The sequence below is a fragment of the Plecotus auritus genome (genome assembly GCF_963455305.1).
Source record: "Plecotus auritus genome assembly, chromosome: 5".
In the NCBI taxonomy this organism is placed as follows: domain Eukaryota; kingdom Metazoa; phylum Chordata; class Mammalia; order Chiroptera; family Vespertilionidae; genus Plecotus; species Plecotus auritus.
The window spans coordinates 177,803,999-177,829,301 of record NC_137776.1 but is presented as its reverse complement, the minus strand read 5'-3'; the positions used below and the strand labels follow the sequence as shown (position 1 = coordinate 177,829,301).

The window sequence follows — 25,303 nt, the reverse complement described above, 5'->3', positions numbered from 1 at the left end:
CTGTGGGTGGGCCTGACCACTGACTCCACAGGCTGCTCTGAGGCTAGGAGGGCAGGGGTCTTTGGAAAGCTTCCCCCTGTGCCTAGCATGGTGTCGGGCACACAGCAGGTAGCATGGAGGAGGATATACATGACGAGCGAAGCAAGTGCTCAGTGAGGCTACGCACGCTGTTCCGGGCCCGGGCAGTGCCCGCGGACGCTGGTGAGCACAGGTGGGATGAGTGAACGGAGGAACCAGCGAAGGACGCTGTGTGCCGCACCAGCACCTCCTCCCTCACGGTGCCGGATGACGCCAACGTTCGGGAACTTTCCTTTGTCGGGATCTCATTTCCTTTGCCCAGCCGACTCCTAAGACTTCGAAGCCCGAATCAAAAGTTCCCTTTACTGACTGCTTCCCCTGTCTCCCTGGCCGGCCCCTCCCCCCATCCTCGCTGCACCCTCCCCTGTGCTGGCCCCAGGCTGGTACTGGGGGCGGGCGACGCTGCACCGAGCGCGGCCCCCGTTCCCTGGGTCCAGGTAACTATCTGGCTTTTACCCCCCCAGGGGTCAGGCATGCGTGTGCGGTGAGCCCGGGACCTCACATGCCCCCTCAGTGACCTCGCCAAGGACAGACAAGATGCTCGACACCCACGTGTCCGGGGACACACAGTGGCCAAGGTTCCTCGGGGTGTCCCGGGCGCCACGCGGGCGGTGCGCACGCACCTCGGTGCATCACGCGGCGGGAGTGCATGTGCTCCACGGCGCTGCACAGCTGCACGAAGTACTTCCACACCGTCCTCTCGGGGATGAGCCGCTTCTGCTTCTTGAAGTACTGCGGTGGGGGACAGACAGAGGGACAGGCCGGTGAGGGGCTGAGAGGCAGGCGGGTGGCGCCTGGCCCGGGGTCCCCGTGTTCCCATCGGTACGTCGGCCCTGACTGCCCTCCGTGGCCCTCCGTGCACCCCGCTCAGTGATGTGCTCCCTGCAGGTGGGTGTCCTGACAGCACTGCTGGATGGGGGCTGGGCCACCCCCGAAGGCTGCTCTCGATCACACTTTTTCTGGATCCCCCTGGACACATGTCCGTCTCCTCCCCCCGCCCGACAGGGAGCGCCTCGCCGAGTGGCCTGGCGTGGCCTCTCTGCGCCCAGCCACAGCCTGCCCAGCACGGGGACACCCAAGCCGGGCTTGCGGGTTAAACCACAGCTGCCCTCCTCAGAGCGGGCACGTCTCAGCCCGCGTGCTCGTTCACAAACACGGCAGAACCCCAGGGGAATGGGCCTCGCATTCTCGACTGGACCCGGTTTCGACAGGCATTCACCTGCTTCACGGCCCGAGGAGACAGTTAACGCTCCAGGAAACAACGCCGCACCCGCCCGCCCAGGCCGCGCCGGGCGAACGCGGAGCGTGTCCGGCTCACAGGGCGGAGGGGCGTCCGGTGAGCTTTCGCGGAGCCCCTGCCCGTGCTGGCCCTGAGCGGGGCACTGTGCCCATCTCGCTGACGAGGACTCGGAGGGCCGCACCGCAGCTGGCACGGGGCAGTCACAGCTGGAACCCCGACCTGGCACTAACACCACCCCCACCTCCAGGCCCTCCCAAGGCTCCATTCTGGGGGCGGGGCCTCCGGGTGAGCCAGCCCAGGCTCCGGGCACAGACCCCCCAGCACAGGACCCCACGCCCCCAGGGGCCACGCCAGGTGCGAGTTGGGCCGGGCCGGGGTGTGATTTACGCCGTGATGTTGGCTAATCCTCATCACAGCAGTTAAGTGGGACGCGCAGGGCTGCGGCGGTGATTTTCTAAATGTCACGCCAATAAGCGCCGTGCGACATTTCGCGGGAAGGCGCCGAGTCTCCGGTGGGCTTTGGGGTGGTGGCAGTTCCCGGCTTCCGCATCAGCTGTAAATAATGCCAGTGCCGTGGCTGTGGCCATGATGCCTGGCCCCTGAGTTTGGGGGCCCTTAGGATGCAGGGTCTGCCGGTCAGCAGCCCCCAGTTCCCATGCGTCTCTCGGGACGGGATGGAAACGGAGGTTCGGGGAAGGCAGATTTGATTTGCCCCGTCACCCCTGCCCCCTGACTGTCAGACTCCATGGATTGCGAGTGGCAAGTGGTCTGGGGTCTCCTGGGGCTGACAGTCTGGTGCCCTCACTGTGGGCCACATTCTGGGTCTCTTCTCGGTCATGTCTGCTCCTCCCCCCACCCCCAGCCCCCGCTGGGCATGCAGTCTTTCTTCCAGAACACAAAGCCGACCATGTTACTGCCACCATGAGTCTCAGGAAGCTTCTCAATGCCTCAGGGCAAGATCCCAAATTCTGAGCCTGGACCGCGAGGCCTGAACGGTCCGATGCCTCCCGTCACACACTGCTCTCCTGGACCAACGCGCTCTGTGGGGCCCCAGTTTCCATCCCTCTGGGCTCTTGCACAAACGGTTCTGCCACTGGACTTGGGGTCTCCCCTCAGGTCCACTCAGGTGTCCCCGCGCCAGGAAGCCTCCCGGCTGGCAGGCCTGACTGGGCTTATTCCCGCTGGCTCACACGGATGGTTCGCGGCTCTGCTCTGCGCCCATCCCCCCTCTCCCAAGGGCAGCACCCCTCGGTCTCAGGACGGGCCTGGCACACAATGAGTGCAAAGTGCATGCGTGTTCAGGGGGAGCATGACATGTGAAGGAGAAGCCGTGTTGGTGGGGGGAGAAGGAAGAACTAAGACATGATATAGCACATCTGTTCCCACCAGGGATGTGTGGAGATTAACATCCCTGCAAATGCATTAATATGTCAACGAAAATATGAAAGCAGGTGATAACAGCTCAAGTAATGCTGCTTCCCAGAGACGCCCTATTCCTAGGAGCCAGATTTCAGAAGAGCAAGCGCCGAGCAACTGCTCAGTCCCCAGTGCCTGGTGGGAATGACAGAGAATCCACGTCTGGTTCCATTCGAAAGTGTGGCTGGGAGCTGAGCGGGGCCGGGGGGTGGGGGGTGGGGGGGGAGGGGGGAGGGGGGGAGGGCTTGAGCCGGCCCACTCTTCCTCAAGAACAGACAGTCTGGGCCTGGGGGAGGGAGGCGATGGGCGCTCACCATAGGGGCCTGCAGACTCACGTCAAGCTGGCAGGGAAGGCCTTGAGAGAGAAACAAGGAGTAGGGCTAAGGGCTCGGGCCTGACGGTCCCATTAGAGGCTGTGCTGCCACAGGCAGGTGACTAAACCTCTCTGAGCTTTGCTGAGAATAGTGTGGACTCAGTGAGTGATGCTAGTGGTCAGCACATTGTGGCCCACAGCAGGTGCTCCATCAGGGGCTGCCATGATCCCTGATCCTAGACTCACGTGGACCTGGTCCTGGCCCCGAGGTGGGTGAGGGGTGGAGTGCCGGGAGGGCTGCGTGGAGTGCACAGCAAGAGCCAGGCCTGGCCCTGAGCCCGCCTGTGGGACTTGGCAAGTCAGTCAGCCTCTCGGAGACTCCTGGCCTTGGCCGCTACGTGGGAATGAAGATGCCCCTCAGGGGCTGGAGGGGCCTCAGGGAAATCAACTTGGGAACAAAATCTACTCGAGGGTCCCAGGCCTTGAAACAGAGACCTGGGCTACAGATCCAGCTCTGTCCCCACGTTGCTGGGTATTCCCAGGAAAGTCTCTTAACCTCTCTGGGCTGCTTCCCGTCTGTAAAATGAGGCAACTGGACCCACAAGACACTTTCCCAGGTTCCGTGACCTAATGCAGATTTGGTGCCTGCTCCTGTGAGGCAGGAGAAGTGGCCCATGAGCCATGGCAGGCTGGGACCATGCGGCGGGGGGCGGGAGAGGGATCCTTTCTGTCTGTGGCTGGCCCTCTCAGCACATGGGGACGGGGCCTGAGGCCCGTGGGCTCAGCAAGGGGGGCTGAGTGTCCCAGAGGACCGAGGAAGGGCTGCCTGACCCTGGGCAGCTCCCAGACCCTGCCTGCCCCCTGGCACCCTCACCTTGATCATTTGCGAGAGGTCACCCGCGTCGGCCAGCTCCAGCACAATGTTCAGCTCGTTGTCCTCAATAAACGAGTCCAAGTACTTGATGATGTTCGGATGGTTCAGTTGCTGCCCAAGGAGAGAGAGAGAGAGGCAGAGTCAGTGAGAGATGGCTGGCACCCCACGGGCGCCCACTGACGCGGCCCTGGCATTTGCGGGAGGGGTGAGTGTCTTAGGGAAAAGGCCTGTGCTTGGGAGTCTGGCCGAGCTGGGTGACGCTGGGAAAGCTGGGTGACACTTTGCATCTCATTCTCAGTTTCCTCATCTGTAAAATGGGCATGATGCTGTGAAGATTAGATGAATACCCTTGAAATGTCCAACCAGGTGACCAGAGGGAAGGACCGAGGGCAGGGCTGGGAGTAAAGAGCCCATCAATAGAAGGTCCCCTCGGATCTGCCTTCCGCGCTGGGCTGCATCCCCCGTGCTCAAAAACGGTCCCGAGCCCATGCGTGTGTGAATCTGTGCTGTGCTGGCCCCTTCCTGCCCCACACCCATGGCCTCTGCGCCGGGAGGTCCTGGGTTTCGGGTCCTGGCATGAACAACGTGAACAAGTCGCCCAGTGGCCCCTCTGAGAACAGTGTTTCCCTTTGTTTTGCAGGAAACACCTCCTGCCCTGGCACATCCTGTTGACTCCCCCACGGGCAGGCGGGAGCTGGGTCGGCGTCCTGGAAGGTCCTGGCGTTGCCCTCCCGCGACCACAAGGGCTGCCTCTGGCAGAGCACCTGGCACACACCAGGACTACCCTGAGCACCTCCAGCCTCTGCTCACCAATTCCCCGACACCCCGAAGACGGCACATTGTCATCACCCCCTTGTACAGATGAGGAGACAGGGCCCGAGCAGTCAGCAGCTTGCCCACCGCCACACCGCTAGTGAGCCAGGGGTGTGTCCGCCCCGAAGCCCACGGTCACCGGCACTCAGCTCACCGCCTGGGGAAGGGCCAGAGCCCACCCAGCAGGCCCAGTTCACACCACGCCGGGCCTGCTCCACCGAAGGGCTGTGCTCACACATTTCTGTACCCGGGGACCCGAGACAGGCGGGCTCAGCTCAGTCCACACGCGTGTGCAATTCCTTACTCGATGTGGATGGCACACGTGTGTTCTTGGCCCAGGGTGGGGAGAGGGGGTGGGTGACTGGGACAGCTATTCCCCCAGGCTGGCTAATCAGGAAGAGTCCCCACATCACAACCTGGCCCCCAATCCACGCTGTCGGGGGTCCTGCAGCAGACCCATCTTTGCCTTCCAGGTTCTGGAACGGGGCCCCAGCCTCTGTAGGGCTTCCCCTGGGCTCCATGGCCCCTGAGCTGGCCAGCAGTACCCTGAATGGTCACCCTCTGCTGCCTGCCTTGATCCCCAAGGACAGGGCCAGGCCCGAGAGCCCGGGGCAGGGCTCAGCCTCAGCTGCCACTGGACCCTGTGCTGGTTTCTCAGAGGGAGGCCCCTCCTCAGTCCTTCCGGCTCAAGAGCAGCATCACGGGCTGTTTTCCCAAAGCAGGACACCACCTCCAGACTCCTCCTCCTCCTCCTCCTCCCTCTCCCTCTCCCCTCCCCCCCCCCCTCCTCCATCACTTCCCAGATCTCAGCAGCATCCTACAACTGGGGGGTGGGGAGGGATCCCCAGGAGAGCGCAGCCCGGACCAGGGCCAAGTCTAGTGCAGAATGTCCTATAATCTCTGACTCTAGGGAAGCCAGTGCAGATGCCAGTGGGAAAAGGAAAGCGACCACAGATGCCACCACCATCTGCGCCCTGCACACCTCCCCCAGGTCAGGCCCTGGGGCACCTGCCCTTTACACGCCTGGTCCAGTCAGTCCTGTTCCAGCTCAACGGAGGGCTGTCCTCAGAGACCATCCCGCTCAGGGCTCTCACCTTCAGGAGGCCGATCTCCTTGACGCAGTCCTGCCTGGCCTTGGCGTCCATCATCTCAAATATCTTGGGCGAGAGGAGAGAGAGAAACAGGATGGTTAAAACCCAGCCCCAGTGTCCTGGTTCAGCCACCTCCTTGCTGAGTGGCCCTACAACAGCTCTGCTTAGTGGCCCCGCCATGTGCCCGGCGCCACGCTGACCGCTTCGGGCTGAATCCTCAGGGCGACTCCCACGAGGCAGGAGGTCTTGTCACTGACTCACAGAGGAGGGGACTGAGGCCCGGAGAAGCCCAGTGACTTGCTGAGGGCACACACTGAGAAGTGCAGGCCAGGAAACACAGGCAGAGCCTCAGTCTTCGCTTCTGTAAATGGGGCCAATAGCCCGAGCTGGATAGAGTGGGAAGGTGAAGCACAGCCCTTGGCACCTCGACCCCTCCTGCCCCCGACCTCCAGTGCTCGCTCACGGTGGGTCCTCCCTCCACCTTCTAACTTACAGGAACGAAGAGCTGGTGGGCAGGCCAGCAGCCTCGTCACCAAATCCGTCACCAAATCCGTCACCACACAGATAAACCCAAAAGGAGCCCAGGTGAGCCCCTCCTTGGAAACTAAGGGCAGAACGTGGTCCTTTTCTGAACAAAGGCACCCATTGCTCCTCCAGGGCCTGAAGCCGCGTGCGAGTCCCGGATCAACGAGAAGACTGATGCCCGACCTTCCAGCGGGCGGCCTCCACCCGGCTGCCACCCTCTGACTGGTGCCACCCTGGGACTGCGCCTGCCGCCTCCGCTGCCCAGGCTGCCAAGCGCGCACAGGGGCTCGGGAAGCTCTGCAGAGGATGCAACAGCACCTCCTGCAGCGAAGCAGCGGTCCAAGGGGCCCAGCGGCTCTCACTGAATGCTTCCTGGCCAGAGTTTGCTGCTTAAAACGGTCTGCCCAACCCCCTCCTGCCATCTGGGAGGGACACGGGGGTGGGAAGGACCCTCCGGCCCAGACGGACCAGCCAGTGCGGGCAGCAGGGTTGTTTGTGGGCCTTAGTCCTGAGGGCCTGGCGAGTCATTCCCTGCTCTGTCCCGTTTTCCTCTCCTGAGCAGTGGATGCTAGTCCCCAGCCAGGGCTGTTGTCAAGGCTCCGTGAGCTCCCAGCAGGCCCCAGTGCACACAGTAGGTGCTCAGTTTTTTCCTTTACGGCTCAGATTGAACTTTCAGGATTCTGCCTGGTTCTCTCTGTACCCAGTGAGCTGGGTACTAATTTCCCTTCTTTACGGTGGAAAGGCAGGGAAGTGGGGGAGGCGGGAGAGGGGCCGGCCCCGGACCACCACGTTTAGACACAGACGGGGGCTCCTGCAAGGCAGCTTTGACCCGTGGGGTCGCTGGCTCACCTGCACCTTCTTCAGAGCCACCGTCTTCCTGTCCAGCAGGCAGGTGGCCTTATACACCTCGCTGAACTGCCCTCGGCCGATCTTCTTCTCGATCTGGAAGTCTGCCAGCGAGCAGCGGAAAGACAGGGCGTTCGGGTGCCTCTGGAGGGGAGACAGAGGGCATCGGCGTCCAGCCAGGCCGAGGTGGAGTGCTGCCCTTCCCCAGCGCCCCTCCGAGGGGAAGGAGGGCTCTGGTCGCCACCGCGCTGTCATTTCTCATCGCCCCGACCCCCCACCCCCGTGCTCTCCACACCCACCCCAGGTGCTCCCCGCAAGGATCCCACTCTGCAGATGAGAAACGAGGCTGCTGGCTTCCTCCATAGCCCTTATCACGCCCCCTCACGGTCTGATCACTGGCTTGTCTGCTCCGTTCAGTCTGCCTCCGCCCCCCCCCCCCACATATTAGCACCTACTACGTGTCAGTTACTGTACTCGCTGCTTAGACAGATTTTATGACTTAAACCTTCGAACAGCCTTGTAAATTATTAATCCCATTTTATAAATAAGGACAGGAGGCCCGGTCCCCCAGCCAGGCGGTGGGGGCTGGGACTCGAGTGCCCGGGGTTTAGAGCCAGCTGCACTGCTGGGTGACATGCAGCAGGGACCCTCCCTCTCTGGGCCTCAGTTCCCCCCTGGGACTTGAAGTGCTTGGAGGATGCGATCTCCAAGGGTCCTCGCTCTGGGAACCTGGGCTCTTCTCCTCAGGAGGAGTGCTGGGTCCCCGCACCCACGCCAGGGATGGCCCCAGAGCCGGCTGCCCGCTCCACAGCCTCCAGGAAGCTCCCAGAGGACGTGGGTGACAACCTAGCCGGCTGGCTGCCGCTCCAGCTGCACATCTGCATATGCGATGACCCAGATTTGCATTTCCTGTCACAACCCATTCGACCTAATTAGAGGAATAAGCTCCTGTGGTGGGGCAGGTCACTGGGGCAGCAGCACCGGGTGAGGGTGCCTCCCAGGGTTGGATGGGGCCCATCACCGGGGTGGCCTCTGCTCTGGCGGGGGGCACTGCGGGACACAGGGCTCCCAGGCGCAGCCGCCTGAGCCAGCAGAGTCCTGACCCTGATTTCACGCCGGGGCTGTGAGTGGAAAAGGAAAGGTGACCTGAGCTCTTGCCCCGAGAGGCCAGGCCGCCCTCTGCTGCCACCTCCAAGGCCTTCCTTGTCCTGGGTCAGCCCTCGGCAAGCTCCACTCCTGCCCCTGCAGCCCGTGAGGTCGTCCACAGCCTGGCCGCGTGACACCAGCCTCAGGGTTCCACGAGGTCCAGGGAGATGTTACGGATTAAAAGGGTCCCTGGAGCTCTAAACGGCTGGGCGAACACGGGGCTGGGCCCAGACAGCTCACACCAGGGTGGCTCACAGTCAAGACCCTGTCGGCCTTCCTGAGGACTGCTCATCGGATGCTGCTGCGGACGGCCCGTTAGGACTGGGCCGGGCTGGCTGGCTCCTGGGGAAAATGAAGAACCTCCAGGGACACGCGAGTCCAAGTTCTGCCACTTCCTGGCTGTAAACCTTAGGCAAGCCCTTCTGGGCCTCAGTTTCCTGATCCGTAACCCCCAGGGGGTTAAACAGGTTAATGAATGAAAGCACGTGGCACGTAGGAAAGGCTGCGTGTTATTGGTGTCGGCGTTGGCATCGCAGATGTCTGTAGAACGGCAGCACCTATTTCCCAGAGGGCTGGGCCGGATGGAGGCAGGGTGTGTACGGCAACGCCTGGCCCAGGACGCAGTGCAGGGCGTCCTCGCTGCTGTCACCAACATCGCCACCGTCCTCATCCCCACGGAGGGTCTGCACTGAGGGGATGCCCAGCTCTGGGCTCTTTCGCTGTGAAAACTAAAATGAGTTTTACACAACAAGAATAAGATCAACAACGCCCTAACCAGTTTGGCTCAGTGGATAGAGCATTGGCTGGGGACTCAAGGGTCCCAGGTTCGATTCTGGTCAAGGGCATATGCCTGGGTTGTGGGCTCAGTCCAACGTACAGGAGGCAACCAATCAATGATTCCCTCTCATCATTGATGTTTCTATCTTTCTCTTCCTCTCCTTTCCTCTCTGAAATCAATAAAAATATATATATATTTTTAAAAAAGAATAAGATCAACGGCGTATCATTTCCGCGATGTGGGATGTCATGCTGGATGTTTAAAGTTTACCATCTCATGTAGCCTTCATGGCCCCATTTCACAGATGAGGAAACTGAGGCTCAGAGAGGTCACTCACCCAATGTCACCTGGCTAGAGTAAAGCAGTGACATCTGAGACGGCACTCCCCTTGCCTCGCTTCGCCATGGGCACCAAAGGCCGTTTCTGACTCCTCATCCTCCTTCCCTGGGTGGGAGCCCTTTAGTTCTCCCCCAAAGGTCGAGGAGATGCGGTGGACGTCTGGCTAAGGAGCCAAGAAGATGGCCCAGGTCCCTGAGTCACCTCTGTCCCCAGCCCCCCCTCCCAAGAAATGCTGCCAGGCTTCTCAGGCCGAGACGGACATGCAGGGAAGGGGGTATCTTGGACACCCCCACCCAGAGAGCTTGGAGAAACCCAGCTTTCTTCTCCAAGTCAGATCAAATTAGGCCACAAATGCCCCCCACCCTATGCTAATTCGTGTTAAAAATGTTTGAACCACAATAAGCCTTGGCCATCGACAAATTCTTTTTTTTTTTCTTCTCCAACAGGAGCATAAAATTACATGTTGAAAGTATAAAAATGCATTCGCCCAATTAATTTCCTGAAATCTCATTAAAAAATTTAGCCTGACTAAGTCAGACTTCTGACCTGAATTTTAATCATCTTTACACTGGATGGGTCTTTTTCCCCGATATTTGCAATGCATCATTAATTTTAAGGCAACCGTTTCTGTGATTTTAGAAAGCGCACTTCATCAGAATGACATTTCCCGTAAACCAAGTTCGCCTTTAAAGACATCTGACATCGTGCGTAAGGAACGTGGGATGTGTGTATGTGGCAGTGCGTTTTAAATCCACGCTGCACGGAAGGGCACGATTCACAAAGAGTCCGTATTGTCGGGCTTTTTAGGAGGCCAGCCCCGCTAGGCTCTTCACAATCTGGCTAATTTCAAACTCAAGAAGGTGCACACGGGCCACACGACGGGAGTGACTCCCGCTCTGCGCCTTCCAAGCTAAGGGGCAAGTTCTTTATCGCAGCGTCGCCCCCACCCCTGCGAACGGGAGCCCCGAATAAGACCTACTGCTCTGAGCTGGTGAAAGGACGGAAGGAGGTGGGTGCAACCACCACCGTGGCTCTCTCAGCCCGGACATCTACACGCAGCGCCACGGGAACAGCGAGCGAGACGCCCGGAGCACGCACGAGAGACGTCTGATAACAAAACCTAAAGTCATCTCCACTGTCGTGGCTCCCAAGCCGATCCTCATTAACGAGCTCGGAGCTCGGAAAGAGCTGAGCTTAATTAAACATACGGATGAGAGACTCTGGAATCAGCTCCAAATGACTGACAAGCCAAGACTTGAAGGGTGAAGCCACAGAGCAGCAGCCAGCAGCCAGAAGGCTGGACACATCCTGGACTTCCTTCTCCCTCTTCCCTTCCGTCACCAAAAGCAGGTGGCTTTCCCCCCTGGACGTCTCTGAAATCTTTGCTCCTGCGTCCAGCCTGGTTAGGGCTTAGGCATCAGCTCACCTTCTCACCTCCCTTTCCACCTTCCCTGGGCCTTGAGCCTCAGCTACCAGTGATCTAAAACCTCGACCCCGTCAACTTCAAACCCATAATGGGCCCCCATCTGCTGCAGAGTCAATTCCAAATGACGCAGCGCGGAGTCCAAGCCTTTCGGAATGACTGGTCATTCTACCTTATCCAAGCACCGGGACTTAAACCCTTATCTAACCCGACTGGTCCTGCACCTTCAGGTCTGGCCCTTCCCTCTTCCTGGAACACGCAGACCTAAGGCAAAAATGAGACAAGCACTTGCTGAATTTACAACAAAGCAAACACTTCTTGAACTTTAATGGCCATCAATGTTTGGTCATTAAATCTTCTCTAACGGCCATCGTTGGCTTGGGAATATTTTCCTAACGATCTGGGCCCGTGCAATGCTGTCCTCATCTCCGGCAGAGTCAGGCACGTTCCTCTCTCTCTCTCTCTCTCTCTCTCTCTCTCTCTCTCTCTCTCTCTCTCGGAACAGTGCCGAACACAGCGGAACTTGGCACAGCCCACGCAGGTCTGCAAAGACTTCCAGATGGGAGACACATTAGCCAGGGCTTTCTCAGACAAGAACACTGTCCTCCTGCTCGGAAATTCATGTGGTTCTTACCGGGTCAGCTGAGCCTTGCCTTTCACTCCTGATGAAAATGCTCTGCAGCCACTTGGCAAAAATCATAAAGCATAGATGCTTTTTCTCAACTGCATTCATTCATTCATTCATTCATTCATTCATTCAAAACCTTAATAAAAGCCGGCATATACTAGCCTTCCCAATTACTAGTATATATGAATTTCACATATAATTTCTGTCGTGTTCAGCAAACATATTTTCATATGCGGATAGCTCTCAGCACTGGAAAGCTCCTGAAATGAGCAAACCATGTGTCCCGGGCACAGAAGGTTATTAAAAATTGGAGGGCTAAATTGTTCTTTCTACATTGGGGGGTATTTCCAGCTCTGGGCTCTTCAGCTGTGAAAACGAAATTAAATTTTAGAATATCACCACAAGATCAATGACATTTGATAACACCCATTTCCGTAACACCCACGATGTTGGGTGCCATGCTGGATGTTTAAGGTATACCATCTCACTTCGTCTTCATGGCCCCATTTTACGGATGAGGAGACCGAGGCTCAGAGAGGTCATTTACCAACGTCACCGGACTGGTGAGGGATGGAGTTGGGAACTGAACCCAGGCCGGTCCAGCGTGCAGCATTCTTGCCGCCCTGGAGCCTCGCTCCTTCCTCTAAGAACGATTTCGGGGAAAAAGCAATGCCTCCTACCATACAGGAAAATGCCCCCGCCATCAACTTCAGGTGTTTCTCTGTCCTGAAACAGACAAAATTCAGGCCCTGAGATCTCCTCAGATGGCGTTTAAATACCAGACGAGGAGACAGAAAGTGCCAGACTGTCCTTTGTCCAACCCAACCGTCCGCAGACCCAGCGTCAACACCACTGTTCTTCCTGGTACTGCAAACCTGGACTGGGGCATCTTCCTGGCAGGACTGGGGCATCTTCCTGGCAGGACTGGGGCATCTTCCCCGACAGGCCAACGCTGAGTAATCGTATCTAATTACACTTAACTATGTCATTACCACTCCAACATGTGCGGCGAGACGCCATGGCGGTCGCCGCCGCCGCCGCCGCAGCCCAGCGCGTCCTTGTTCGTGAAATAATTACGGGGCTCTCTCCTCTGCCAAACGAGGCTATAATTAACCCTAATTGCTTGAAATGCAACTGGCTAATTCTGGGAGATTAATCAAGGGGGACTCGATTGTTAGTGAATGACTTAATATGACAAATTGCTACATTACCCGAGGAGGCCCCGCTGCCCCAGCCATCGCTGAGATGTCCTGGTGGACTCTGGACCAGCAGTGTCCACAGGCTGCCCCGATTTCTGGGATCCACCTCCCCAAATTCCATCTAGGAAATGGGCCCCTGCACCTCAGCCCGTGACAGAAATGGAGAGTGTAGATGCCCTCGGACCCTTGTGCACTTGTGTGTATGTATACACGCGCACGCGTGCATACACACACACACACACAGACTCTCCTAGCTCATATGTCGCCTCGGCGTGAATCTGATATAGAGGCGCTCCTCCCTGGGGCTGAGGCAGTCCACTCCTGGGAGCATGGCCTGAGGAGAGCACAGGGGCCAGAGAAGGGCTCCAGGCACCTCTGTGCCGTGTATAACCTGTGCAGCTGTTCACGGCCGCTCTGCCCAAACAGGTCACACCCAGGCCCCCGAAGTCCTCCGACAGGAGCTACGCGGCTGGAAGCTGTGACGATCCTTCGTGGCTGAGGAGGGTGGCTGCCTCTGGGTTTCCCCCTAACGTGGATCTCACAGTCCTGGGACAAAAGCCAACCTGGACAATTACTTTCCATCATTCCCGGCTGCCCACGGGACACCACAGCATCGGGCCACCTGCTCTACCCAAGCCCTCTGTCCCCTCCAGGCCTGTGCAGGCCACTTCCTCCAGGAAGCCTCTCTGGCTTTGGGTCAGGTGCCTTGTTGGAGCTTCACTGGCTCCGAGTTTCTTCTGCATTCTTTTCTGTGACCCTCCCGTGAGACTGCGTGCTTGGTTAGAACAGACATGGGTCTGTGTGCGTCCTGGGTGCACTACACGTATGTGCAGTGTATTAACTCAGCAGGCATGAGGGGCTCCAGAGGACTCTCTGTCTAAGGAGGGAAGGAGACCGAGGATCCAGTCCCCCAGTGGGATGTGCTCATGGCCGTGACCCAGTGCCTGGGCACAGGTGTGGAAGCAGCACAGAGGAGGGGTGGGGTGCAGCAGGAAGGCTCCCCAGAAGCCGTGGCGTTTCTGAGGCTTGGAGGAGGAGTTGGGGAGGGCACTCCAGGCCCAGGGAACAGCCTGGGGTGTGCGAGCAGCTCAGAACCCCAAAAGCTGTCTTCGGAAAAGCTGCGAAAGTCTGCCCGGCTCTCCAAGGTCTACGTGAGGGTGAGGCAGGCGGAAGGAAAGCTGTGATTCTTCGCTTTGCTGGTTCCGGATGAAGACGCTGAAAGGGTCATAGTACCGACCAGAAGGGAGGCAGACTTCGGCCCCGAGTAAGGAAGTTCTTTCTGACCCCAAGTTCTCCCTGCCCATCTCCCCGAACCCTTCTTTCTCCTCGGCGCTTCCACAACTCCCTCCACGTCCATCCTTCTCCGCAGCACTGATCCCTCCGATACAAAGCGGTTCCATTCACAATGGAACACCAGGGGCAGGCCCAGTGCCTGGCATCCCCCCAGAGTCCAGCACAGGGAGGCTTCTCCGAGTGCCGCTGAACGAAATGAAGGGCCGGCTAGGTTAGGCAGTGAGCTCTGCTCCCATCACTGGAAACGTGCAAGAGGAGGCTGTCCTGGGGCTGCCCCCGTTGGCCCGGACGAAGCAGCCTCAGGGATGTATGTGTTCCTGGGAGACTCCAAGGCCCTGCAGAGAGGAAAAGGGCTTACCTGTGGGTCAGGAGGGTGCGCGGGCCCCGGGGTGTGGCAAAGGCTGTTGGGGTTCCCTCCGTGGGGCATGTGGCTGGGCTGTCCTGCCATCCTGCATGCCAGCCTCACAAGGGCACGGGCTGCAAAAGAAAACGAGGGCTTTCTTGTGTATCTGCCTGTTCATTCTCTCCTCCCGGAGCCCGTGGGCGGAGGAAGTACTTTCGCTGGCCCCATTTTACAGATGCGTGAGTTGAGGCGCACAGCAGGTAAGCACCTTGCCCATGGTCACCCAGCTCAGAAGTGGCAGGGCTAGGACTCGACACCCTGTGTGACACACTTTCCCTCCCTTATGCTGTCCTGACGAGGTTGCTAGGATTGTCCCTGATGGATGGAGGGGAAACTGAGGCTCAGCAGGGAAAAGTCTAAAGGTGGCCCCAGCCAGCAAGGGGGCACCAGATCCAACCCCACTTGTGCCAGACTCCAAAGCCTAGTTCTCTCCACATCGCTGTCCTCCAAGCCTCTTGGGGGTCGTTCTACACCCTTGTCCCCCAACATCAGTCCCACATAACCCCAGGCTGGCAGCCTGGGTGGTCAGGAGAGGCAGACCTTGAGCCAGACCACAAGCAGCAGCTGCAGGAAGGGCCCTGCGTCCCCCTCCTTGCGGGGCCCAGGGCACCAATGACTGCAAGGCCAAGGCCATGGGTCCCTCTCACAGTCCTGCTCAAGCCTCTGCGCACCAGGGAGCAACCCTCTCAACCTCCAGGGCTTGTCACATCAGAGGCTCCCAGAGAGCTCGGCTGCTAGTCACTAGTTGCCATAGTAACCGCAGCAGCTGTCCCTGAGTGCCACCATGCGCCCAGGCCTGAGCGGAAGGCCTTCTGAGTATCACTCCCAATATCACTTCCACTCCTGGTGTCCCAGGCAGCCTCTCCGGCTCCCAGCAGACAAGCACCCCCGGGGCAGGGATGGAGGCTCAGACGTGCAGACGCAGAAGCAGCTGTGGGGCCCGCAGGAGGACACCACCCAGCCCCGTGACCCTCCGGATGCCAGGGGAGCAGCCTCCTCCTCGGAGGACAGGCCCTCATTCACCCACGAGCGTTTCTGCAGGACCTGCGTGTCCAGGGCCACTCCTCCCTCACACACCTTTCATCTGCGTTTTCGGGTAACGCTGCTCTCCAGCACGCACAGCAGACGGCAGAAAGCGAGGCCACATGGAGCCGGCGGCATGGCGCGGGCTGCAGGTCCACACGACTCAGGCTGGCAGGGCGCCCCTCGAGAGTCTCCTGCCCAGCCCGGCCCGGCCCGGCCCGGCCCCTGGGTCTCCTGTCTGTGACGCTGCCCAAACTCAACCAGTTTTGACTTCCACACACGGCATTTTATGTGGTTCATCCTGATGTACACAGATAAAGGTAGAGCTCTTGCTGTCTCTTTTTTCCTATCTCAAATCAATGTCACAGCGAGGGCACAGTGACGCTATGCCTGTTCTTCTGAGGCCTCTGTCGCCACACACCCCTGCACTGCCGGATCGGCTGGGCCTCCAGGGCCTAGGGCCCTCCCCACCACGCCCTCCTCCTCTGCCTGAGCCACGGAGGCCGCTGAAATGCAGATGGGACCGCAGTCCCCTCAGCATCTGCCCACCATCTGTGCCTGCCTCCACGCTGGAGCGCTCCCCCCAGGTGACACAGTGAGAACCTGAGCACGAAAGGCCCCAGGATAAACAGATAAACACGAGCAGCTTCCCGAGGCAGCGCTGTTACTCTGGGGGGAAACGTGTGCGACAGGAGACCGGATACAGAGGGAACAGAATGTAAAATGCGCATGAATTTTAAGATAAAACCCGAGGCTCCTGCAGGCTCTGCAGCTGCTTGGGGCTGCACCCCCAGACCCCTCGGGGTGACATGTTCACCGTCCTCTGCCCTTAGGGGGACCTCTGGGAAAGGTGGGAGAGCTGTCTTGAGCAGGAAGGTTCTGTCTTTATCGCAGAAGCACTGGCACGGCCCACGGTGCATCGCTCACCTGCCCACCTGCTCACCTGCTCACAGACCTCACGTGCAACAGTCCTGGCTTCCCTTTCCCTCGTCCCACCTCACACAGCCTCCGTGGCCAGCCAGCCTGGGTTGTGTTGTGACCCTGTCACTCCCCAGCTGGGACCTTGGGCAAGTCACATGGGTCAGAAACCTAGGAGGTATTTGCGAAGGTCACTCCCCACACCCCCACACGGCACTCCCACAGCTGAGCTCAGAGGCAGTGGTCTGCACGCCCTCAGGAGCGCCTCAGGGTCCCCCGGCTCCTCACACAGGAGCAACATGAGGGCCCCTCACCCAGGCTCACCAGAAACAGTCATGATAAGCCAACAATCGTATGCTGGCCCTGCTCCCTACACCTCAGCTGTCAGCCCATCTCATTTGAACCATTCCACGGAATAGGGTCTCTTACTGTTCCATTTGACAGATGAGAAAACTGAAGCACAAGGAGGCTAAGAGATTTGCCCAGATCACACGGGTCACAGGCAGAGGAGCCAGGATTCAAACACACAAAAGCATCTTTGCCCCAAACCTCCATGTTGTGCTCCTCACAGCCCTTCCCAGCATCCTCTCTTCCTGTCTAGGGGCTCCCCACTGAACAAGAACGAGATCTGTGCTGAGTGGGCCACTTCCCGCCACTGGGGCCCCATGGTCCTTGCCCTGTGGGATGGCACCAGCTGCTACAGCACTGCTGTCTACGTACCTTTTCTGCCAGACCCCTGGGCTTTGGGGAATTCCTGTTCTGAGAGCCTTTCTGTCCAGACCCTAATGGAAGGTGGGGCACCATGCTCCCCAGTCGGGGGGGGGGCTTTGTTCCAGAAAAGCAGCAGCCAAGGAGGCCCCTGCAAGTCATAGCCCCCCAAGTGCCCGAGAGGGCCACGCCAAAGGGCAGAGGCAGGGAGGGAGGGCAAGGCAATGAAGGCTCTGAGCTTCCAGTGGGCCGGGTCTTTCCCATCCATCCTGGGGAATCAGGCTCCGAGCGGAGGCTCAAGGTCGTGTCTCGAGTGAGCTACAGAGGGGGATGTGAAGCCAGGCCTCACTGACTCCCAAGCCCCTCCTAGGTCCCAGAGTCTCCAGAAAATTTCAGAGCATTTTCGTTCTTTTTTTTGTCTGTACTTCAACAGAAACCGAACCCTTTTATCCCAGAAATTTCCTGCCCGAAACTGCTTCTTAGGGGGCTCAGACGCAGAAAGATCAAGACAAAGGGACTTGGAGGGAGGACATGGAGAGCAGGGCAAGGAACCACAGCACATGCCGGCACCTCCGGGTAACACAGGGAGCTGCCTGCCGGGCTCCTGCCAAGCTGCTGAACAATGAGGAGCAGGCTGCCAAGCCCAAGTCAGGGCCAAAAATCCGTGGAATGTGAGACCCAGGGCCGCAGGCCACACCGAGTGCCACCTCCGAGAGGGCCTTTCTTTGCAGGGAGTGAGGGTCCTGCGTTTCCCAGGCGCTGTGGGCGAGGCGTGGCTTCCCAGCCTGGGCTCTGGGCGCGTGTGCCTGTGTGTGTGTGTGTGTGTGTGTGTGTGTGCGTGTGCGTGTGTGTGTGTGTGTTTGCACGCGCCGTGTCTACCAGACTCCCAGGGACCGAATCAGGAGGAGCCCAGGGGTTATTGGGGATGGGCGACCTTTAAGTACTCAGTTTCCTCATCTGGGAAATGGGGCCAATAGTAAAATCTATCTCGGAGGGCAATTGAGAGGCTTAAACACGTTAACAGACATGAACGCCGTAGAACAGGGCCTGGCACACGCACCGGCCCTCTGAGGCTCTAGCTGCTCCCATCGTCGTTAGTGCTGACCCTGGGGCCACGGGGAGTGATCGCCTCCACGTGCCAGGCGGGAGCTGGGGCTCAGAGACGGCCATGGTCTTGCCCGGGGTCACGCAGCGGGGAGAGGCAGAGCAGGGCTGTTGGACCCCAGGTCGTGCTCTGCCTCCGGCACGGCGTGGCCTCTCTGAGCTGACTCTGGAGCAAACACCTTCACCACCTAGGCCAGTGGTCGGCAAACTCATTAGTCAACAGAGCCAAATATCAAAAGGACGACGATGGAAATTTCTTTTGAGAGCCGAAAACCGACTTCTGCGCATGGGCCACGAAGTTTCAATCACACTGTACGTGCGAGCCCGCACGTGGTATTTTGTGGAAGAGCCACACTCAAGGGGCCAAAGAGCCGCATGTGGCTCGCAAGCTGCAGTTTGCAGACCACTGGGAACGGCGGCTACCTTTGCCAAGCCCACTGACAGGCTCCTCCCGGCCTGGCCTTTGACAAGGCTCTTACTCCTGCAGGGGGACGTGGGGACTTGGGTTTAATCCGGCCACTTCCTAGAAGGGATCAGCTCCTGCTGGGCAGGGCTCTGAGGTAACCCAAGTGGCCTTTCTGACTAAGCCTGCTGTCAGGTTTTAGCCTCCCAATTTCTGGAAACTTCAGCTAGGGAAAGCCGTGTCCCTCCTTTGTGCCTGCCAAATGCCACACCTCGTGGAGGCCGGCGGCTCCCTGGGGCCCTTCCCCTCCCAGGGCCAGATGACCCAAGACACCAGCAAGGCTCAGGCCAAGGGCCGGGCTTGGGGCAGGGTGGGGGATACGTGTGAGGGGGGGGTGTGTTGTAGGGCTTCTGGAAGCGCATTCTTAAACCATGTGGGCGCAAGTGTTTGTCACTTTGCTCCCAAGCCCTGAGTGGAAACAGCGTGTCCCTGCCTTTCCCGCACATGTGTGTGCAGGCGGTCAGGGTTCATCGGTGACCACGGGGCTGAGCCCAGCCAGGGCTCAGTGCATCCACTGAGGCAGGGGCGCCACTGCCCTTGTTTGGGGGTGAAGCTGGCGAAGATTGACAGGTTCTGCCAAGCCCTCGGGAGAACCACACAGACGTCCTTGGAGGCTTGGCCTCAGCTGCCGCCAGACCCTGCGCTGGTTTCTCAGAGGGAGGCCCCCACAGGCCCGCACTGCCCAACGCACCCCTCCGCAGTGGCGATCTACGGCCCCGCAAGGAGACAGGCAGCTCCAGCTGGGCCACTGGTGGTGTCAAGGCCAGACCAGCTTCAGCATCAGCCAACATCCTTGCCAAGCAGCCCCCCTGAGCTCAGTGACTTGATATCTTCCGAGAAGCCATCACCCCCATTTTGCAGATGCAAAAACGGAGGCTCCAAGGAGTCCCAGGTGGCTATTATCTACATTATGCGAGGCAGAAGGGAAAGTTCCGGCCAGGTAACTGAGGGGCCCATGGCCACACAGCAGGCAATAGGGGAGGTAACACTTGAAACCAAGTCTGTCTGATGCCCCCAGTCCACACAGCCTTGGAAGAGAGCATGAATGAAGGGATGAGTTGTGGCTCTGGCTGCACCGCCCCCACCCCCCTCCTTCCCCGCCCCGGCCTCCCTTCTCTTCTGGTCTTGGGATAAGCAGCCGTTGCCCATTCATCACTTGACAGGAAGCAGCCAGCTCTCAACTCACAGTCATGGGGGCCTGGGAGCTGTAGGGGAGCAGCCACAGCTGGTGTCTGGTTTCCTGAGTGGTCCCCTCAGCTCCCACCCCCAAAGCCACACTTGCTGCTCAGATTCCTGGGCCCCGTAACCAGCAGGAGCCTGGCTTCTCTTAGACAGGGGGCCACAAGCAGCCACTGCAGAGAGGCCCCGAACCCTCCTGGGGCAGCGGGCCTCCCACCTGGGCCTGCAGAGCCTGGAGGCCACAGCCGAGGGGCGATGCCCACCCAGATGATGGGCCTTTCTTCCCGCTCAGCTCACGCCCCCAGCACCAGCCGCTCGCCTCTCCTCACCCATCACCCACCCCTCTCCTTCTCTCTCCAGAGCTCCAGACCCCAACCACCAAAAGCCACCGGCACCAAAGACTCACCTGGCCCAAATTGGATTTTTTGCCTGACCTTCCCAAGCCCCCATCTTAGCAACGGGTCACCTGTCTGCCCAGGGATTTGGCAGGAACCCAGACTCACTCCACCCCACACCTCGCCCTCCCTCGGTCCACAGCTGGACTTCATCCAGTTCTGCCGATTCTTTCCCCCAACGAGTCTGCACTCACCCAGAGCCCTTGCCCTGTGCTGGCCTGGCCCCTTCTCAGCGGCTCCCTCCTGCCCCGTGACCCAACTACTTCCAGGCCACCATGGGAAGGCCCCCCTCCAGCACACAAATCCCAACCAGCCGATCCCCACCCCAAGCTTCCCAGGGGTGTCCCACACGACTGAGAAGGCACTGCAAGCTCTGGCCAGCTGGTCGGAGCCTGCCTTCCTGCATTTCCCCCGGCTCCCACCCCACCCCTTTGAGGAGGAAGACTGCTGAGCCTGTCTCTGTGCCAGTGAGTTACATGCAGCACCTCAGCACATTCCTGCCACCACGTCTGCGATACCCCACTTCCACACATGAGGAAACTGAGGTGCAGAGAAGTCAGGTGACTTGCCAAACTCGTGCAGCTAGTAAAAGGCATACCGTTTGCACCCAGATCCCACGTTTACAAAGGCTGACTTTCAGTCTCATTTGTGTGGGGTGATCCTTCCAGACCTCCATGGAGCTGGGGTATCTCACTCTGCTAGGAGCACTGGACCCCTCAGACAGGCTCGCCATCCCAAGGAGCCCTGCCCTCCAGGGAAGTGAACGTGGTCTTTCCTCAAGGCCTTGGCAGGCTCTGCTTCTCCCTGTCTGAAATGAATTGTCTCCAGGCAAACCTGGCTCCTCCTTCATGGCCCAACCTGGGCACTTCTTCCAGGCAGCCTTCCTGGACTCCCCCAGTTACGCCTGGCTCTACATCCCTGGTGCCTGTGCTGTCACTGACTGCTACACGTTTTCCTTGAGTGCAGAGACCAAAACACTCACCCTATGGCCCCAGCAGGCTACGGAGTGAGGACCAGGTACAGCACCACCAGAAGTCAGGAGGAAGAAGCCAGGGAGGCAGCCCCGGGGGGCTGGAGGGCCTCGGTGTTTGTGAAGAGCTTGCGCTGGGCCCAGGATAGCACCCATAATCCTACCCAGTAGCCTCTCCCCAGGACAAGTTCTTGAGCCCCTGGCCTCCCCTAATTTTCTCTCCTGTCCTGTTTTCAGGTTTGAGGAAACAGCTGTCCCTGGAGGGAGAAAGTTCTGTGGAGAACTCGCCGCTCCGCCATCAGGAAGGGGCCCCAGCAGCCAACACCCACCCCGAGACAGCACTGCTCTTTCTGCTTCCCCTGTAACCTCAGGAGTTCTGCCAGAGCCGAGGATCACTCAGTGTGACCCCTCCGCCCCCCGCATGGTAGCAAAGGTCAAGTTCGGCTGATGGCACTGGCCCAGTGGTAGCCAAGGTCGAGTGCTCTGTCAGCCCAGGCTCCCGGGGTCCCCCAGGCCTGACCCTCTGTCACTTGCTGGGCACACCCTCCAGTAGCCCAAGGTGGCAGAAAAGGGTGAGGGGTTCCCCCAGCAGGAGGCAGGGCGAAGGCAGGTACCTTGCAAAGTGGCTCCTGAGAGGCTCGGGGAAGCTGTGCTCGGCTTGGGTGGAGGGTGGCCTCTCGGTGCCAGGGCGGGTGAAGGAAGAGGGGCCGGCCCTGTCTGCATGGGACTTCCCCTGCCTGAGACTCCATGCCCAGCCACTGCCGAAAGGAAACCCCCACCACACGCTGTTCCAAAAATAGCTCCGGCTGCCACCTCTGTGGCGAATGGAAGTTGTCATAGTCGCCAGGGAGTCCGAGGCTCACCAGGGGCTGGTCTGTGGCAGCAGACACCGGACAGTCTGGAGAGAGTGCACGCGTGTGCCTCAGCCAGTGGGCGTGGAATGCAATCAGAGTCCACTCTGGGAGCAGCCAGTCCTACCCCCCCACTTTACCCACCGGGAAACTGAGGCAGAAAGCAAGAGACTTGCCAGGGCCACGAGCTCAGCAGTGGCAGCACCTGGCCAGGACCCAACCCCCTCAACCCACGCCATACCCACCCGGCGGTGAAGGGCTCAGCCCTCCAGGCTCTATCAACCCTTTACCCCCAACTGCAACTTGGAACAGAGGCAGCAGCCCCAGGATTAACCCAACCCGGGCTCTGGGAGCAACGAGGGTCCTTCTCTTGTCTCTTGACCCCACCCACCCCACTGGGGCCCAGCAAAAGCGAAGAAGCATGAACGTTCTTACTGTCCCTTTAAAAGCTTACCCTCATCTCTCTTTTGTGAACTGAGCCAAAAACATTTATCGCCGGAGAGACGAACACCTTGATAGGCAGCGGCCCTGGGTTCAAGTCCTGGATCTGCCACGTCCCAGCTGTGTGTGTCCCGTGTCCTCAAGGGTAAAACAGGAACCAGAATAGTTTGCGTCGCCCCCGGCTGCTGGAAGGTTCCTGGCTTTACGTGAACCAAAAGTGCTTAGCCTCAGGCTGGCACACAACAGACACCCAGTTAGTGGGTGCTGGGCCTGTGCTGACTCCCAGACGACACCGATGGAAGCTCTTGCTCTCACAGGGCCCGCTGGAGAGAACCCTGGGACACAGGGACAGATATCCACGAGCCAGGACAGAGCACGAAGATGCCTCCAGGGAGAGGACTGAGGGGCGCTCGGGTCTGGCCAGGCAAGGTCACGGACAGCGTCTCGCAACAGGTGGGGTTTGAGATGGCTTAGAGGGATGGGCAGGATTCGAACCAGAGGGGAAGGGGATTCTGGTGGAGGACACGGTGGGATCAGAGGTGTGGAGGCTGGTGCACCTGCAGGCATGTGGGAGGAGGTCAGGGCAAGCTCCAGGCCAGCCCATCCCGACCTCCTCCTCCCGAACAGGAGCCACCAACACCCTGCGCAAGCCACCCCCTCTGGAGCTCAACCGCTGGGACTGGCACAGGCATATGGCAGCTGAGGCCCTGGAGGACATACAGAGCTGGCACCAGGGCTTGGCCACCTGCCAGCGCACCTTCCCCTCCAGCTGGGCCCAACTGTTGGGGTACGCCAGGTGCCAGCCCCCTGGGTGGCCCAGGCCGGGCCCAGGCCATCCATCCAGGGGCTTGCAAGCCCCCCCCCCCCCGAGGCCCTGGTGAGGGTGGCACGCTTCAGGGACTGTCCTCCACGACCCCGCTACGTGGGCAGTACCCACCTTGACTCACAGAGGAGACTCCAGATGGGCACTTTCTGCCTAAACTGTTTTCTTTTGCTTCCAGCCTCCTGTCTGCTGGAGTGGAAATCCCTCCAGGCAGAGATGTGCCTCTGAGGGGCACCTGTGCTCGGCCTAGGACAGGGCCCAGCGCCCAGCGCGCAGGGAAAGTACGGATTCACACCATGTGAACCAGCTCCATGGAGCCTTCCTCTTCCTCCTGGGCTGGAGGCAGCCAGAACCTTCCAGAAGTCTGACTTGGCTCTGGCCAGCCTCTGTGCCCTCACGTGCACACGCACACACGTGTGATGTCAGTCACTCCCTGCCTGTTGACCTGGGACACAGAAGATAGGGCGGAGCTGTGCCGAGGGGCACAGAGGGCACCCAGTCCCCTCCATAGGTGGCCGGACGCGCAGGGCCTCCAGAGTCACTGTGAGCATCCACCCCACCCCCACGCGGCTAAGCGAGGCTCAGTCTGAGGGCACAGTGTCCCCTCTGTCCAGTTCTGCCACCCCATGGGGAGTTGGTGATTTCTGCTCTAAGCCACAGTGTGCGTGGCATGATGGCTGGGACTTCACAGGGTCTGGGACTCTCATAGAGATGCATGGTCTTGGGAAAGTCACGGGCTACCCCTGGGCCTCAGTTTCTCCACCCACAACATGGGTGGGCCAGGCTCCGTGGTGCAGAAGGGCCCTTCCTGTGCTGACGTTTTTTTGTGCTGCTGATGGGAGGACATGCGACTCACTGGTGGCCGTGAAACTGGGCTCTGGCATCCTGACAAATCTGGAAACTGAGGCTCTGGGGTCATGTGACAGCTGGAGAGAGGCAGAGCCTGGATGAAATGCAGGCCTGAGTCCTGGCTTGCCTGGAAGCCCTCTACCTGGGCTCCCGCCCTCAGGAAGGAACCAAATGGGTGGTCGTGGTGAGGACCAGATCACAGTGCTTAACTATGTTGCAGAATCAAAGGAGGGGCCATTGAGTCCAACGTGGGTCAATCAAGGGGGGCTGCAGGGAGGTGGTGGCATTTGATCTGGGACCAGAGGGCCAGGTAGTGAGGAGACAGAGCACAGGCTCTGGATTCTAGGAGCCCCAAGTTTAAATCCTATGCTGCCTCTGTCCAGCCACGAGAGCTTTGGTCAGGCCCGTGGTCACCTCTTTGCAGTTTCCCGCTCTGTAAACAGGGGGGCACAAAGGACCTGCCTCATGGGGTTGTTATGAGGACGGAGAACATGCAGACAAAATGCCAGCCCAGGACCATCAGGGCCTAGGTATACACAAGAGCTCAATAAATATGCCTGCTGCTACTATTATGATTACTATCCTATCCTATATAATAAAAGCCTAATATGCAAATTGTCCCCTTGGGAGTTCAACTGCTTGCTATGATGTGTGCTGACCACCAGGGGGTGGCAACAGAACATCGTGGGTGTCAATGATGTGGTGCTGGCAGTGGGTGGCAGTGGAGGCGCTGCCGCCCCGATGAGAGCGGGTGGCGCCAGGCCAAGGTGGGTGCAAGCAGGGGCCCAACTGCCCTGCCAATCGCCCCATAGACGGTGACCAGCAGCAGCGGGGGGGTAGGGGGGGCAGGACCACTCCCCCCCCCCAGGCTCCCAGGCGCTGAGGGAGCCAGGTGGGGTGGGGGTGGGGAGGCCCAGCCCCAATCAATTACCCTGCAGACAGGATGGTGGAGCAGGTGAGGGGGGGCGGTGACAGGCAGGGCTGTGGGGCTGCGAGGCTGGGGGCATGAGCTGGGGCCTGATCCCCACAGGCCACCCCGAGGTACCCCACTCATGCACGAATTCGTGCACCAGGCCTCTAGTTATCATTATAAAAAACCAGTGCTCATTCAACATCAACATCCTTGCGACAAACATATCTGACAACCTGCTCAGCAAATCAACTGTCACAGTAA

The 25,303-nt window shown here is 59.5% G+C and overlaps 1 protein-coding gene across 2 annotated transcripts in view; it reads right to left on the bottom strand.

The window, feature by feature from the left end:
* Nucleotides 1–25,303, bottom strand: part of NEK6 (NIMA related kinase 6) — a 67,240-nt gene that overhangs the window by 16,654 nt on the left and 25,283 nt on the right. For both annotated transcript variants that reach the window (XM_080669373.1, XM_080669374.1), the window contains exons 2-6: nt 14,361–14,479; nt 7,200–7,340; nt 5,829–5,891; nt 3,922–4,032; nt 702–810 (exon numbers count right to left, since the gene is read on the bottom strand). In XM_080669373.1, coding sequence (XP_080525499.1) covers nt 702–810; nt 3,922–4,032; nt 5,829–5,891; nt 7,200–7,340; nt 14,361–14,450 — 514 coding nt within the window. In that variant the 5' untranslated portion in view covers nt 14,451–14,479. The remainder of the gene's footprint in view (nt 1–701; nt 811–3,921; nt 4,033–5,828; nt 5,892–7,199; nt 7,341–14,360; nt 14,480–25,303) is intronic.